Raw genomic sequence first — 12,826 nt, forward strand, 5'->3', positions numbered from 1 at the left:
TTTGATTAACACCGTTTATTTGATGTATATAATTATCATCAGACTCAAACTCAACACAAGAAATTTGAAATTTCTGCACAATTTTCTGCTGCATACCAACGATTATTATAAAACATAAAATACATTTTACAACCAGAACACAGGAGAGTTTAAAAAATGATTAAATCATAAATGCACCTTCATTTCCTTATTTCCTTCAGATGAATGAGCCAGTATTTTACATACATGCATCAAGAAACAGCTAAAGCAAATCCTGATCTAAAGCACGGTATAAGGTAATTCTTTGCACTGCAACTACTGAACAACACAACATTCCACAGGAACAACATTGTTAACGTTTCCAGAAACATCTGAAAATTACAGTATAAAAACCAAAAATCACAAAACATTGGACTTGGACTTGGATGTATATATTGTCCTTGTCTAGCAACTACCTTCACTGATTGTTTTTTTTTATTGTTCTAAGTTCAGTTATTCAACAAATAATGCTAAAATACTGTAATGCAATATATATAACATTCTGTACAACATGTGGGATTATTAAGTTCTGCTCTCAAAGCATTTGAACCAGCCAATGCTATTGAAAGTCTGTGTACAGAATGAAAACCAAAAAAAAAAGTAGAATACCCAAACCTACCCTTTAACCACATTCACATTAACATCTATAACTATGATAAACATACTGTAGAATACACATCATGAACTTTCTCTCTTTTTCACCATAACATATTTTCAGAATGGTATACTGTTACACTGACATGCCAAACGTCATGAAGACTCCATGGAACAGCAGAATGCAAATTGATTATGGGACTGTGTAAGTTGTGAGGGGTTATCTTGTGAGTGAGGCTGAACACTGGCCAGTGTGCTCATGGCAAGGCGACATGAATTATCTGAGTTATAGTGAGGTCACCCTGAGTGAGTTTTAGCAAGATGTTGCTACTGGCTAAAACTGTCCATACGATTAGATAAGATTCTCTAGCAGAAATCATCTCCATGCATATCCCACAATTCTGTGCAGCATTCTTTAGCTTATATGGGAAAAGCAGAGCAAAGTAATGGGACATAATACAAGGTTCTGTCCCATGACATGTGGCATGTTAGTGTATAAAATCATTGTAGGTAATCAATATTAATGTTAAAACTATTTTTTAGAAGGTGGCCCAGCCTCACGATAAAAAAAGAAAAAAAAATTGCAAAAATTGCATATTGACGCTAAAAAATATGCATGTTTTTCATTGGACATTGACATTACACAATTATACATACACTCTGCATTGATAGAGAGACACAAAACATGACAAACAATCCATTTCCCCCTGTATTATGTGCTTATCTTGGGCCGCGGAAGGCAGGATGTGGCTCTGCATCATATCAGTCTAGTTAATCCTTTCCATGTATGTGCACATCTCAGTGCGTTTACTGTAATACAGCCATGTGACACATCCTCAGTGCTTAATGCTATTTTTTCTTCCATGCAAACTTTTGGGACTTTTCCTTCTTCTTTTTTTTTATTTAAGTTCTTTTTTTTTTCCAGAAGGTGATTAATCTGCAGTGCCAACTTAAATATATATGATATATTTAAAGCTGTAGGGCTGTTTCTGTCTGGTTTTGCAGAGCTATTTTTTGTGATTGCTCAGCCAAAGTTCACCTATATATCAAATATGTAGTTTTTATCTTATTACCAAGCAGATTAAACTTGTTTAACTGTGATTGGAACTGTTTATGTCTTCATAATTGAGAAAAAAGTAAAATAATATATTTTTTTACACATGGTATGATGGAATATTTACCCACATGTCAATTCACATGGGAATAATATAACCTGATGTTATTTTATTTACTGCTCATGTTACAAAAAGTAAAAGTCTTACTGAATCTTTACGCAAAATTCGTAAAAATGATAACCAAACGCATTCATTAATCTGCTACCACCACCTGTCACCACTGCTAGTTTTAAGGCTGGCTAGTTTAAACTGCAGAGCTATTTCCTGTGATCGCTCAGCCAAGCTGTCAGGAAGTCCACCTGCATCATGGGTAGTTTCCAGCTCATTGCCAAGCAAATTAAACTCATTAAGAATGTCACTGGCACTGTCACCGGCACTGGAACTTCACATAAGTCTGACTGTGCCAGTGAACATGCAGCAGAGTAGATACACAGGTGCACTGTTTAATTCAACAAACAGGTCCGTACGTGCACGTCTTCAGAACTTCAGTCCCATTTGCCTGTACGTGTATGTACATATATACTCAAAGCAACTCCAGGTTTCCTTTAAAAAAAATCTTCTAGCCATATTCAGTAGTTGGAGGCCCCCTGACGAAGTTGTAGTATCCAGCCAGAGCGCCGAGGTCCACGTAAAGAGAGCCTTTTCTCTTAAACGGGCCCGAGTCTTCAGTGAACAGCGAGGAGGAATCTAAAATAAGAAGTGAGAAGGTTAAGGCATGCAAATGAGTAAACTAACAGGATGTGTCTGTAAGTGTGTGTGTATGTGTGGGTACATGTGTATTTACACGTGTCAGTGTTTCTGCTAGGATTATTCCCCCCACGCTTGCCTGCCCCCATCATGTTGCTCATCATATTTTAATCGATTAAATATTTAATTTATGCTCTACTCCAGGGGTCACCAACCTTTTTGAAACTGAGAGCAACTTCTTGGGTACCAATTAATGCGAGGGCTACCAGTTTGATTCACACTTGTAAAATCACAAACTTGTTCAATCTACCTTTAATTATATGTTTGCTAAGTGCGGACCACGCCTAAAGAAGCAGAGAAAGAAGAAGGAAAAAGGGGAGGGAACTCAGGGAAAATTGGGCTGGAGTTCTGAACTGCGTGAAGAAGCTTGAAGAAGCGTGCCGTTATAGCCCCTTTTTTATTTAATAAGAAGAAGAGTAGATAAAGCAGGTTGTTGGGGAGGAGGTGGGTTGCGAACTTTCGTCACACGACGTAGTTAGTTAGAGCAGGTATTTATAAGGCGGTTGGTTGATACGGGGTGGAGTTAGAAAATAGAGTTCGGGTGTGGTCCTTCTCCCAAACTTTTGTTATTATATAACATAATTTATTATTAATAATTAATTATATGTTTAGGACAGGCCTGTGGGCTACTCATAAGGTCCTGTAGAAAGTTGGTTATCAGTCAGACATAGATATCCACCATATCTTTGTTATTCAGTAGATGTAAGTAAGTATTTATCACTTATATCAGCTTATTTCTTATCTTTTCGCTTATTTTATTTATTTTTATTTTTTTTTTCATTTTTAATCAGGGTCCATACTTTATAGACGGTGCCTTGCAGTTTTTAGCATCGCTGCAGCATTTTCAGCTGTTTTCATTAAATAAATGTATTTTGGAAAATGTTAAGGTAAGGAACTTTAAAGAAATGTAATATTTCTGGCTTAATCTCTGTTCCTCTAGTATTTAAAAATGTGATTTAAAAACGTTTAAGACAATGTTTGTGAGCAAGATATGGTGCTAATCTGCTGAATACTGAATATTATCAAAAAATATTAACTAAATGGCTGTAGTCTTATTTTTATGCACTGTCACTACAAAAAATATATATACTACAAGGGAGAAAAAAAAATCTGATTTACGACAATATTTTAAACTCACAAACTCTCCCTTACACTTATTGTCATAAGTTCTTAATGAATGCACCAATAGATTTTCTCCAAAATTACCTGAAATATATATTTTTTACATTTATTTTTACTTCCACTGAAAGTTAAGAAGGTTTTCTCCTTCTCCTGTAAAGTTGCTGTTTTGGAGATAAATCCTTTCACTGTGCAGCGATGCGATGAAACATATAAAATGAGGTATATGTTACCTTGTGTACTGTCCGTCATTTGACTCTGCTGCCGCAGGAGGGGGTGTGTTCCCTCTCCGAGTGCAGAATCCAGGCTCCAGCAGCGTGGCTGGTCCTCTCGAGACGGGTGGAGGGCCTCCTCGTTGAGGAGTTCTGTGGCGGAGCTCCTCAGCGATGGGACCTTCTCCAGTGCTCGCTCCAGCAGGCCTCGCATAGCAGGGCTGCAGTCCTCTGATATATCTTCCAGAGGAGGAGCCTGCTTGTGGATCTGGAGAAAAGAGGTGTAAAGGAGGAAAGGAGGTTAGAACTTCAAAAAATAGTATAATTATTATTTTTTTAACCCTTAAAAACCCTATGTGGATGGAATTAGTTTTTTGATAAAAAGGTGGAGTAGTGTAAATTTACTACAGACTGTAGTTAAATATGTAAAAAAAAAAAAAAAAAAAATGCCCGGGATAAAAAATCTGAGCACAATTGATTGAGACAACATAAACAACCACCAAACAAATTCACTTCTGGTACAAATTAATTTTAGTGTTAAAATTAACTTTTAGTTTAGTTTATCATAGTAAAAAAAAACACAAAACATATTTTCTTTTTTCTTTTTTTAGGATTTAATGGAATAACATATCAATGCACATGGATTAATATATCCAGAGTTTAGATTTACAGTTATTTTAGAAAAGGTAAAAGATGCTTTACTAAAGCAAAAGTGTGCAGTCCATAAAAATGACTTTGATTATAACTTTGTTAATAACTTGAGTAACTAGAAACTTTTAACCCAACTTCCCATATAAAACTAATCTCATGTGAATAGAGTTAATATCACAGCGAAGTTATATTATAGTTATATTAAATATTATAGAGTTATGTTAATTTTATATAATATTAAAAAACTGTTGAAACAAACTTACTGAACTTACTGAAACAAATTGTAAATGCAAAGAGCATATCAAAGTTACAGTAATTATTAATTGTCGCATTATAATGCCATTCTGCTAATTATAATGCACGATATACTGCAAACCTCCAGTTACTATAAAAGAGAAGAATGAAAGTATAGGAATTAAAGTAGAAACTGGGAGCTGGAAGGGAATGACTGTGCCCCCATTGCACTCAGAGCTGTGCTTCCTCTTTTTCTTTTTAAACTGGACATGTTTTACTGAGTGAAGCACATCACAGAATGCCAAGCTGATTATTCACAAGCTCAGCCTATCACTGACTGTCCAATGACTGGTGAAGACAGACGACAGAAAAAAATCATTTTGGGGAAATGTTTCACAATAAAACCAGAAGCTGAGTGGGAAGGGATTAGACTAAGTCATGGAAAGGAGAACTAGCACTCACATCCCATGACATCCCATAATTATTGTGACACTCAAATCTGAACATACCTCAAAGCTCTACTGATGAAGGCACGGAAGATAATGAATGATATCTGAAGCTCTCTGCGTATTATTTGGCATTCTCGGTTTGTGTTATGTGGTTCTAATATGTAGGAAGTGTATGAAGCCACATTTAACCACAGTGCAGATCTTCCTGCAGTCATGCAGTCATGGCCTTAAACACACGGTATGTGCAGTTGTACTTTTGCGGAGCCTTTTGCCTTTTTAGTTGTATGTAGTTATTTAAACAGTTTAAAAATGTTGTACTGTATGCAGATTACTTACTATGTAGAGGTACGAGGGGTATGCTGAGCGTGGGTATCTCCTGACCCAGGGTGGGCTCCCTGTCTGCATGTGAATAATGGTGGTGCCCAAGCTGTAGATGTCTGTCTTAGTGTTGTGGCCTCTACACAGGACCAGCTCTGGACTCATGTACATCTGGACAGAGACAAAAAAACAGAAAGTTGTTATTAATATTGGACATACTTTACATACCATAACACTCTTATTAAACACGAAAAGTTCTTGAGGGGTTTCTGTCCTGCATTGATAGGTCTTAATAGGCAAACATTTACAAAAACAAAAAAACATCTAAAAAAAAAAAATAATAATTATTATTAAAAAGTTTTTATTTTATTTACGTAATTCATTTCAAAATGTCAAACTCGTATATTATATAGATGTGTATTACACACAGAGTGATCTATTTTAAGCATTTCATTATTTTATTGTTGATGATACAGCCAATGAAAACCCAAAAATCAATGTCTCAGAAAATTATTATATAAGTATGTAAGTATTTTATGCAAGTATTAGTAAATAAATATTATATAAGAACAATTAGTACTTTTGGCAGTGTGGGCAGTGTGCCAAGTCCTGCTGGAAAATGAAATCTGCATCTCCATAAAGTTGTCAGCAAAGGGAAGCATTAAATTCTCTAAGATGTTTCAAGAAAACACTTCACTGACTTTGGACTTGACTTGACTTTGTATAAAATAATAATAATAATAATAATGAAAAAATAATGTGTGATACTAAAGTGCAGGATATTTAGTTCATGCATATAAACCGCAAACATAAAACAATTATACAAAAACCTCTACTGGCAGCACATGTACATTCAAATACATGCAAGCTTGGGTACAAGGGTGATTTAATTATCATATTAGATATAGATATACATATATTTTTTTTATCTAATATTTAGTCTATTGATTATGGCCAGTAACAGATAAAACCTGGCACACCTTGAACAGGAATGTAAACTGATTACATACTCTATGTACAGTATTTGCATACTGTAAGTAAACACTGCACACTCTAAGGGGACTTTTATTGTTATAGCTTATTACTTCCTTCTCCTGAACACAGAGGATTGCATCACTGAGAGTATGTATGTAATCCCGCTTCCCAGAGCATCCACATGGAAAACATAATCCATGTGACAGACATAAGACTCCTCCACCAGTGTACACTCAGCCTCAGCACACAGTAATTTAATACATCACAGTCACCAGGAGAAATAAATGAAGCACTTGAAAACAGCCTGTACTGTAAACATGAGCCATACTCTATAAAGGGGAGTTTTAGAGGGTCTGTCAACAAAGTTCAAAAACATCTGCTCTGTGGACTTTCCAGACAGGGCCAAGCCAGAATGTGCACTGGTGTGTGTGTGTGTGTGTGTGTATGTGTGTGTGTGTGGCCTGTGTGAGTGAACCTCTGGGATTTCCCCAGAAAGAGGTGCAATCTTCAGTAAAGAATCAGTATAAGCTGGAAGGCTCTCTATGTGTTATAAATAACCACCTCTACAAATCATGCAAGTTTAATTAGGCTTAATTTAAGCTCAATCGTCTTTTGCATCCAGTGCATCCTGCTATTAACACACTTTTTATTATGTTTAACTGCTGATTAAACCTTTCTTTACCACAGTGACCTATGAGCAGTGAATCAGCACGTGAGAATGCAGGCAGGGACATGCTTTATGAGAGCTTTTAGCCTCGAGCCAGTCATTAACCCTTCTTAAAGAACCCTAACTGCATTTTCACAGCATTTAAAGATGGCTTTAATCCAGAGAGAAAAAGAAAAATGTGGGGAAATAGTCGTTTTTTCATCTTTTTCTGTATCTATTTAATAATTCCAACATTATTATATGAAAACATAACAAATTTGGACCCCCTGAATGATTTATTATTATTTTGTACTATTTCCTCTAATGTTAGGTTGTGTTTCAGCAGTGGTAGCACTACTGAGGTAAATGTTTGATTAGAATAGCAATGCTGAGGTAAATTTATGATTAGAATAGTAATTTTGAGGAAACTTTATGATGAGAATAGCAATACTAAGATGAATTTTGAAATAGAATAGCAATGCTGAGGTAAACTTTTGAGGAAAATTTAGGATTAGAATAGCACGTCTGAGGTAAATTGAGAGTTAGAATAGCACTGCTGAATTAAATGTATGATTAGAATAGCACTGATGAGGTAAATTTGGGGCTAGAATAACACTGCTGATGTTGGTTTATGATTAGAATAACACTAATCATACCACTAGTATTTAGGCTACACCATTCCATTCAGTATTCAACCACCAGGTTTAATTTTGTTCGTTTTTTTTTTTTTTTTTTTTAGATAAAATAAAATTGTTTTTGCGTTTACCTTTGTTCAGTGTTGTGGTATATTTAATTCTGTGGCAATGAATATAAGTTTAAACACACACACAAACACACACTCATACATTTACACCTACCTCAGTTCCTCTTAGATCTCTAGGAATGTATACATCCTCTGTCATTTGCACAGTTAGGCCAAAGTCCACCAGCACAGCTTTGTCAGACATCAGCACGATGTTACTGGCTATAGAAAGAGAAGGAAAGAAAGATGAAGATGATGAATTTTAATACCGGTAGATTCTTCCTGCAGTTTAGTTTCCTGTAAAATGAGATTTGAAAAATGATCTGCACAGATTTTGTTACATACAGCTAGTAGAAGTGTTTTTTTTTTTTTTTTTTTTTTTTTTTGCATTGCTCTGTTTCTGCAAGTGTCTCTGTTCTCAAGCTAAATAAGGACGTGAGTCAAAAGCTGATGGACAGATGAAAGGTCTCAAAGCCATAATCTCCTCTCCCCTATTATTTCCCCTCACTTAATGACACGTTTAATCTCAGAGCCAGAGTCGTCAAGCTAAAGGCCAGCAGTGCACACCACAGGACAGAGCGCTCTGTGTTTGCACGTCTCCGTTTCAGGCTGGAATTTCCAGACGTCTAAAAGGTCACTAGTTTTAGTTCTGAAGTCTGATTGGTGTTCGGGCTGACTAATGGAAAAGGACGACAGCTTCACCCTTCGCTCTGAGTTCAGCTGTGTTTCCGGGCCTTTCAAAAGACAAAACACTTCAACCAGCCTGTGACCAAAAAATAAAAAAATAAAAAACACACACACAGCGCCACTTCCTCTTAGTGCCCTAGATTTCAGTTCCTCTGAAGTTGCTGACTGCCCTTAACTAGACTGAGGTGTGCGATCTGATTTACCTGAAGGCCAGCGTTTTTGTGCGTTTTTGTCCTTCCTCGAAACTGCCTGTGGTCTGTGTGAGGTACAAACAGTGCCTCACACAGCCAGCCACAAGCACGGAAAAACTAAACCAGTAAGCTGAAGTGAAATTTGGACCACCACAGCTGCTGAAAACAGCATGCGTAGAGACATTTTCACTGCAGAGCCTTAAGACAATTCAGAAGACCTAGTATATCTATTTAAAAAAGTGTACAATAGGGGTGTACAATTAATACAAAAAATGTGATATGTGAGAACACTTTTGGATATCCCAATATTGATGTTAAATGAAATAAATAATGATTCTTCATTTAATTTAAGCTCCTAAAAGATTTTTAGGCAGGCTAAGAAGTAGTTTGGTGTGTGACTTGACCCTGTTGACCTCACTCTGCCTCACTCTGCCTCCAGCCTAGTTTATATCACATGATCACAGTCTGCAGCATTAAGAGCTCCCTCTTTTTCTGCATGCGGTTATTTATGTTATTAACAATATTATCACAACACTTACAATGTGTTTATCAGGAAAACTCATATTGTAGCAACAATAAAAATACAATTGATCTTACAACTCTAGTACTGTACAACATCCGAATATCACGCAGTGACTCACGTTTGATGTCGTGATGTATGATTTTGTGTGAATGCAGGTACTCCAGGCCACGCAGAACCTGCTGAGTGACCCAGATGATCTCAAACTCCCTCATTGGGCCGCAGCTCTCCAGCTTCTCCAAAACCGAGCCGCCTTCTCCTGCCTCCATAAAGAGGTGCACGCTCTGCTCCCACAGCACAGCTCCATACAGCTCAGCGATGTTTTCGTGGCGGAACCGTGCCTGGATCTCCACATCTGCTGGTTTGAAATGCTCCAAAGGGATCTGCGCAAAGTTGAGAAGGTAGGAAAAGGTTAAATAAGATGCCAATATGTGTGTATAAAGGTCTTGCAAAAATCAATTGGAAAGGAAATTAAGTTAACACAAGTTTAATGATAATTCATTTATAGTCAGATCAGCAAACGTATGTTTGCACTAAAGCTACAAGGTTAATGTTAATAAATAAGAATTACATACATTAGATATTATTATTATTGAAAGACCATGTTTGAATTTTTTCACAAATTATTTTTAAACTAATCTCAGATAGACCCAGACTGATAAAAGTGACACTATTTTCCTTTTTTTACACTATAAAAAAACACTCAAATTTTGTAAAATCAACAATGTATCTGATGTAGCAGAACAGAAAAACTATAGAAAATCAATACATACATTACCTTGATTAATAATTAATGAAGTGCATATATAACATTTTCTGCTGAATTCAGTTGTTTGATGATGTTGGATACTTGTTGATGATGCAACAAGTATAATATCACTATCTGGACATTCTCAACAAGCTATTATAGACAAGCTGCTGAATAACTTGAACTAAATTTAGTTCTGGTTTGGATAAAGATTAGGACCAGGGTTATGATTAGGAATGGGTTTGAGTTGCAGAAGGTTTAGGGTTTGGGTGAGGGTTGAGTTGCAGTAGGTTTATGGTTGGGGGTGGGGTTGGGCTTGGGTTTGAGTTGCCTTACATTTAGGGATGGGGTCAGAGTTGAGTTGCATTAGGTTTAGAGTTGGGGTTAGGTTTGAGTTGCAGTAGGCTAGGGGTTGGGGTTGGGTTTAGGGTTGAGATGCAGTAGGTTTAGAATTGGGGTTGGGGTTAGGGTTGAGTTGCAGAAGGTTTAGATTTGGGGTTGGGGTTAGGGTTGAGTTGCAGAAGGTTTAGGGATGGGGTCAGAGTTGAGTTGCATTAGGTTTAGAGTTGGGGTTAGGTTTGAGTTGCAGTAGGCTAGGGGTTGGGGTTGGGTTTAGGGTTGAGATGCAGTAGGTTAAGAATTGGGGTTGGGGTTAGGGTTGAGTTGCAGAAGGTTTAGATTTGGGGTTGGGGTTAGGGTTGAGTTGCAGAAGGTTTAGGGATGGGTCAGAGTTTAGTTGCATTAGGTTTAGAGTTGGGGTTATGTTTGAGTTGCATTAGGTTTAGGAATGGGGTCAGAGTTGAGTTACATTAGGTTTAGAGTTGGGGTTAGATTTGAGCTGCAGTAGGTTTAGGGTTGGAGTTAGGTTTGAGTTGCAATAGGTTTAGTCAAAATTGGGGCCAGGGTGAGAGTTAGGTTTTGAATTTAGTTTAAGAATTAAAATGTGAATTAAAGTGTTCACACTTAGACTTTGGATATAATAATGATACAGATTCTGGTAAGTAATATAAAGTCTTACATTTTTTACCATCTTATGCTGCCAACTTTTTTGTACACGATAGCTAACCACATGCCGTCATGCTGTTCCAGTGTGTATTTTAGCTTCATGGCTGCTGTTCAGAACTCAAAACATACCTTTTCCAGTCACTAAACATCTAATTAAAAGGTGCTTAACAGGCATGAAGGCATGAGCACCAGTCACACATGCTTGATTGATTTCCTCTATGGCTTGATGCAAATACAAAACAAAGTAAATGAAGTCTTCAAATGGGCTGACATGTTTGGTCACATACTTTTACAGCTCTTTTAGAGATCATGTGTTCTCATGTGCTGTTCTCAAGGCTCATGAAAGCTTGAGGAAGGGAAAAAGCAGAAAACTGCCTGTGGTAGAAAAATGCTGCAACAGAAGCTGTTGCTGCAATGAGAGAATGTTCTAAAAAGAGGAAGAGCATGTGCTAGGAAAAAACCTGATTTCCCTAAACTGCTCTTTAGAAGCCTAGTGTTAAAACCTTGTACAGCAGTTGAGAGAGGAACTCCCCATTTTCAGTCTCACAAGTTACAGAAGGCATTTGGGGCCAGCGATGTTCTTTTAAGGCAAGGAAAGTAACAAAGCTTTCTTTGTGGCAGAAAAAACATGCTGCCAGAAAAAATAAAGGATTATGAATACACATTTTCACATATATATATATATATATATATATATATATATATATATATATATATATATATATATATATATATATATATATATATATATATATATGTGAAAATTTGAAAAAAAAAAAACTGCCTTGGTGCTGCTCCAGTGCTTGCAGGTGGGGCACATTAAGCTGTTATACACACTGTGACCGTTTCCGTAGTGTGTGAGGCATTTGTGGTCTTTTGCAGGTGCCCCACCTGCAAGCACTGGGGCAGCACCAAGGCAGTTTTTTTTTTTCTACAGAAATTTACTTCACCACTTAATCTGATAAATCTGTAATACTGGAACCAAAGCATCAACTTCATTAGAATTTTGGAAGTGTCCCAATATTAGCTGTATCTAGTCCTTGATTATCTCATGGCTTCCCCACAACTTGTCTCCTTTTTATCTACTTTATGACTCGTTTCTACAGAAGGTCTCTACTGCACAGAAGCAAAGATGACTATACTGCATTACATGGAGCCTTTGTGGCCCAAGCATGATGACTACTCTTTAGCTAGGACTCCCCCTATCACTCTTAATGCCCCAACACTAGGAGGGTAAAGACAAACATGTGCCTGCTTTTTAAATACACAGAAAAGTCAGACTCCGCCTCTTTTTGAACTGTCACTAATGCAGCATTACACTTGGAGGAAAGCGCAGCAACCCAGCTCTGATACATCAGCTCACAGATGCCTGTGCTGAGCAACATCAACTTGGGAGTGACGTGGAGAGAGAGTGCAACCTACCCACCCACCCACGCACCCAGACAGAGAGCATGACCACTTGTGCTCTCTCGGACTCTCGCTGCTGATGCCAAGCAGCATGATACGGAATTAGAAGCTTGGCTATTTTTATCCCATTGTTATAATTTATATGCAAAAACTCAGACAGTTTGCGTTGCTTTGCACATAGTTGCACACAGTGCTTAGTAATTCTTAGAATGTGATAAGTCACAGAATATAAGGGGTTAATAAGGAGTTTTGAATGTTTTCTTCAAATTCCAATGCATTATTTCTATCAGTGCACTCACTGTGCACTCCTTTTGTTGTCTGTAGCATATTTACACCCATGTCAGAACTTTTATAAGCAAAAACGAAAGAACATGCACTTATTCTCAGTCATGTTCTTGTCTAATCCGTCATAACTCTGCAAACTGCCTGTAGCCAAACAGGATGCACT

General features: G+C 37.1%; 2 protein-coding genes across 2 annotated transcripts in view; one reads left to right on the forward strand and one right to left on the reverse strand.

Moving 5' to 3' along the window:
- The window catches only part of map3k8 (mitogen-activated protein kinase kinase kinase 8), a 15,728-nt gene continuing 2,902 nt past the window's right edge, over positions 1–12,826 (reverse strand). Inside the window, exons 4-8 of the mRNA XM_022670392.2 lie at positions 9,340–9,601; positions 7,936–8,042; positions 5,476–5,628; positions 3,827–4,073; positions 1–2,414 (exon numbers count right to left, since the gene is read on the reverse strand). Coding sequence (XP_022526113.2) covers positions 2,287–2,414; positions 3,827–4,073; positions 5,476–5,628; positions 7,936–8,042; positions 9,340–9,601 — 897 coding nt within the window. The 3' untranslated portion in view covers positions 1–2,286. The remainder of the gene's footprint in view (positions 2,415–3,826; positions 4,074–5,475; positions 5,629–7,935; positions 8,043–9,339; positions 9,602–12,826) is intronic.
- Positions 9,530–12,826, forward strand: part of LOC103037561 (mitochondrial poly(A) polymerase) — a 27,470-nt gene continuing 24,173 nt past the window's right edge. The window contains exon 1 of the mRNA XM_022670391.2: positions 9,530–9,619. The gene's annotated coding sequence lies outside the window, so the exon portion shown is untranslated. The remainder of the gene's footprint in view (positions 9,620–12,826) is intronic.

The sequence above is a fragment of the Astyanax mexicanus genome, chromosome 15, assembly GCF_023375975.1.
Source record: "Astyanax mexicanus isolate ESR-SI-001 chromosome 15, AstMex3_surface, whole genome shotgun sequence".
NCBI lineage: Eukaryota > Metazoa > Chordata > Actinopteri > Characiformes > Acestrorhamphidae > Astyanax > Astyanax mexicanus.